Source organism: Arachis ipaensis, chromosome B03 (genome assembly GCF_000816755.2).
Source record: "Arachis ipaensis cultivar K30076 chromosome B03, Araip1.1, whole genome shotgun sequence".
Classification (NCBI taxonomy): Eukaryota; Viridiplantae; Streptophyta; class Magnoliopsida; order Fabales; family Fabaceae; genus Arachis; species Arachis ipaensis.
In genome coordinates, this window is record NC_029787.2 from 107,802,539 (window position 1) to 107,806,682 (window position 4,144).

At 32.4% G+C, this 4,144-nt stretch overlaps 1 protein-coding gene across 1 annotated transcript; it reads right to left on the reverse strand.

Annotated features, from left to right (window-relative positions):
- LOC107630842 (bidirectional sugar transporter N3) lies at positions 2,449–4,144 on the reverse strand. The gene is made up of 6 exons (XM_016334098.2): positions 3,958–4,144; positions 3,814–3,850; positions 3,510–3,720; positions 3,254–3,418; positions 3,048–3,167; positions 2,449–2,947 (listed from the first exon to the last, which is right to left on the reverse strand). Exons 1-6 carry the CDS (start codon positions 3,998–4,000, stop codon positions 2,687–2,689), a joined length of 837 nt encoding a protein of 278 aa, XP_016189584.1. The 5' UTR covers positions 4,001–4,144; the 3' UTR covers positions 2,449–2,686.

Below are 4,144 nucleotides of genomic sequence, written 5' to 3' on the forward strand. Positions count from 1 at the left end.
TATAAATTTTTTAATTATAAAAATTATAGTGTATAAAATTACTTACATAAAAAATTTAAATTAAAAAGAATAGACAAGAGTATATATAAAAATCACATAGGAAATGGAATTACTCAAAAAAAAATAATGATTCAAAAGTACACATAAAAAATAAGAGTTTAATTTAATGTATTAACAGTGTAAAACGTTTTATACTGTCTTTTAATTATATTTAATTTTTGGATGATCATTAATATAAAAAAATAGTTATTTTTCTGACATGACAAAATATAATTGAATGCATCCACGCGTATAAAACTATTTTGAGCTTGTTTAGGTAAATTTTTACAAAAAAAAATTTAGAAAATTTTTAAAAAAAATAAAAATAATTTTATATTTAAAAATTTCATGTAAAAATATCTCTTTATTTATTTATTTATCAAAGTTAAAGAGACTCAAACTCGCCACCTCTTAAATGAGTATGGGGAGACTATGTTATTTAAGCAATAACTCATTAGCAAAATATCTCTTTATAATTATTTAATAATTATGTTTGGAGTCTCGCTAGGGAGCCAATGAGATATTTGTACAATGTGTACAATGGGCTGCTTATTTAGCCCAATATGAGTTAAAAATGAAAATTACCCACGAAATAATAAATTTAAAAACTCTTATTCAGTTATTTCACATTAAATTTCAAATTTCAAATTCTCCAATTTCAAATTTCAAATTTTTAAAAAATCCAGTTAGTTATTTCAAAAAAATTACCATTTGAAATCCTCCAATACTCTCTTCTTTTTCAACCGGCGGCCACCTTACCTTCATCAATAATCATTCCATTTCACCATCGCTACTTGGCTTGCCACACGCCACTCATTCTTAATAAAAATAATCATCCACTTAGGGATAAAAATAATCATCCACATACCTAATGAATTGAACATCTAACATATTTTAATTATATATAACTAAACTCAATCCAATCAAAATAATAATCTACATAAAAATAAAATAACCATCCGCATACCTACTAAAATGACCATCCTAAATTGACCATTAAAATCGAAGAAGATGAATAAATAGAAGAAACTATTATTGTGGTGAAACATAATTTTAAAGGACTAGTCATGACAAAAGCGGCACTGTTGTGAAGTATAGGGCTCAAATCATGAAAGAAGCTAACCATGCTTGGATCCAAAGAAGAAGAAGAGCATGGTGGTATCATCGGTGAGAAGAGACTTGAAGGAATGGGAGAAAGTGAAGGCGCATCAGATGAAGTGAAGACGGTGTCGGGAAGAAGGTACACACTGGCTGCGACGGAGGCGCTGGATGTCCAGGTTGCTGCGGTGCCGTTAGTTCGACCTAATAACATTTAAATAAATATTTTATGCTGATATTAAATTCAACAAATAAGCTCCATTATTCAAATCCAGCCATCCGACTTTTGTTACTATTAAAAAAGTTCCACATATGCCACGTTCTGTGCCTACTTGACATTGTACAATAGTGGATATTACATAAAAAAGATCAAAAAGATAAAAAAGAAAAATAATTATTACACTCAACAATTTATCCTAGCTATATACTGCCCTTATGACCTTAACAAATATACAGGTGTAATTCTTAAGAAAGTAAAGAGGATGAAATAGCTAAAATACAAAGCCATGATTTAGAAAGTAAATTAAATGAAACGCAAAGAAAAAGACAAGTAAAAAAGAGATGACAATCTATAATTACAAAGAAAAAGTCAGAATTTAATAAAGTGTACTAGGAAGTGGGAAAAGGAGGTAATAATAAAGTTAACATAATCAGGGGAATGAATCCCCCAATTGTCCTCATTATTAGATTTCCAATTGTTTCGACAAATATCATATAGAGAAGCTAGGGTTTATGACGAGGAGAATTGTGTACAATTATACTGTTATGGGCGAAAATTGAAGAATTGATCAGAATCATCAATGCAAGCAGTGAGAGACAGTGATTGTCCTCAGTTTCGGTTTTGCACGATCCCGATGAATGAAGTATGAACAGATGCATGAATTGAATTGACCAGACATTGCAGCGTAGCTCGTTGAGTTGTTCAGTCCCTTTCAATAATGCAAATTTTTTGTCCTACAATATTAAATCTTAATTTCTCCTTGTCCCCCTCCTTTAATTAAACAGCAATAATTCTGTGTGCGTGCTTTGACAAATTACACTTAGATTCATTAAATGTTGTTCAAAATTACGCACAGTCTAAATAATTTTATTGAAGTAAATAAAACTATCTCCGTTCAAAGAAGTTTAATTTTACAGAACAGTAGCATATGTTCTTAAACAAAATCTGTCTCATCAGCTAAACATAATTACTTGTAAAGCAACTAAGTGCTATATGATGGTAAGCCAATATATCAGTAAAATTTTTAAGGTTTTAATACGCTGGTTTATTTTTCACTGAATTTACTAAAAAAATGGCTGGGATAATTTGGGACAGAAGAGGTATGAAATTGAGAATTTTTGTTTATGATAAGAAGTACATACTTAAAATAGAAGTAAGATGGATGAGAATCATGAAGTATGTGTATATATATAGCTAGGTAGATATATATAAAAAGATAAAGATAGATATATATAGTATGTATATAGGTATGGTGGGTGTGTTCCCCATAGAATTAATTTTACATGGCAGATAGAGGCACAACACAACACAACTGGATCTTCAAACTTCTCACACTTTCTGTTGTTGCAGCTGGACTTGCACTTGATGATTATTAGTGGCTTCCACAGGAGTAGGAGGGTTGTTGTCTGGTTGCTGCTTCTTCTGATCTCCAATCTCAATATCAATGGGGGCCTGAGGGGTGGTAGCTTCAACTTCTCCGTTATGTTGAGGCAGCTTCTCATTATCCTTGCTCACGGGCTTGTTCTTCCTGTATATACAATACAGCACCATCTGTATTGTCCCGAATGTCACTCCCACTATGTTCGGAAGCTGTATTATTAACATGCATGGGAAGCTAACATTAGAAACACAAGACAGAAGCAACTATATATGTGTATATAGGTTAGCACTTATTAGCACTAGTACTTACTGTAACATAGATATCCTTGAGAAGAATGCCATATGCCATCCACATTATTGCGCTTATTGTGAGAAGCAGTGAAAGATTGAAGGGCATGAACTCCACACTCTTTGTGCGAATTACCACTCTCTACATGAAAATGCATATATCACATCATTATTCAATTAATAATATTATATTAATCAAATACATATAGTAGAAATGAATTAACTCACAATGATGCTTAAAGGTGCTGCAAAGACACTGGTGGAAAGGACGACGCAGATCCATCCAAGAAGCTCTAGACGAGCTGTTCTTTCTTTTGCTAGAACGTGTGTGAGAAGGACAACCAAGAATATTCCCCCCAAGTTGAACATGAATATCAGCTTCAACGTGAAGATCTACATAACATAACATAACATAGTATAATAATAGTGATTTATTAAATGAATTAATTAATACATGCATGAGCAGTATAATAATTAAGCGTACCCTAGCTTTCTTGGGGCAATAGGTGAGATAGATGGCAAGGTAAATTGTCTCTATAAAACAACCGAATGAGTTGATGGTGATGATAAGTATTTCGCCCTTCTTTATGTAAGCATAAAATATCCAAAGCATTGCACTGAACAGTGCTGCCACATACGGAATCGACTGGAACCCTTCCGTTGTTTTCTTCTTACAAACTCGATAGAATGTGGATCTGCATTCATTCCATATGTACTATTAGTTAGTATTGGCTACTGCCCCTGCGTTCACATTAATTCAAGTTATATATGTATGAATGTATACTTACAAAGGTGCCAGAAAGCAAATGAAGGAGCAAATGTTACCTGTACATAAACATAACATAGAAAATCAGTGAACTGCTTGGAAGGAGAATGAAAAAGAATATATATTAAGAGAGTAATCAATTAATTGTGCATGTATGTGTGTGTACCTATAACACCAACGATAAAAATTTCAGTAGCGACTTGAGGCATGGTTTCGATGGAAAGAAGAGCTAGAGAAGAATTTAAGGGAAGCTAAGTGTAGCTCTAGCTTGCTTAATTAATGAATAATGTGTATGTGTGTGTACCCTGCCACGGAAGAAAACAGGTATTAGAGATCCCTTATATATAGGGGAG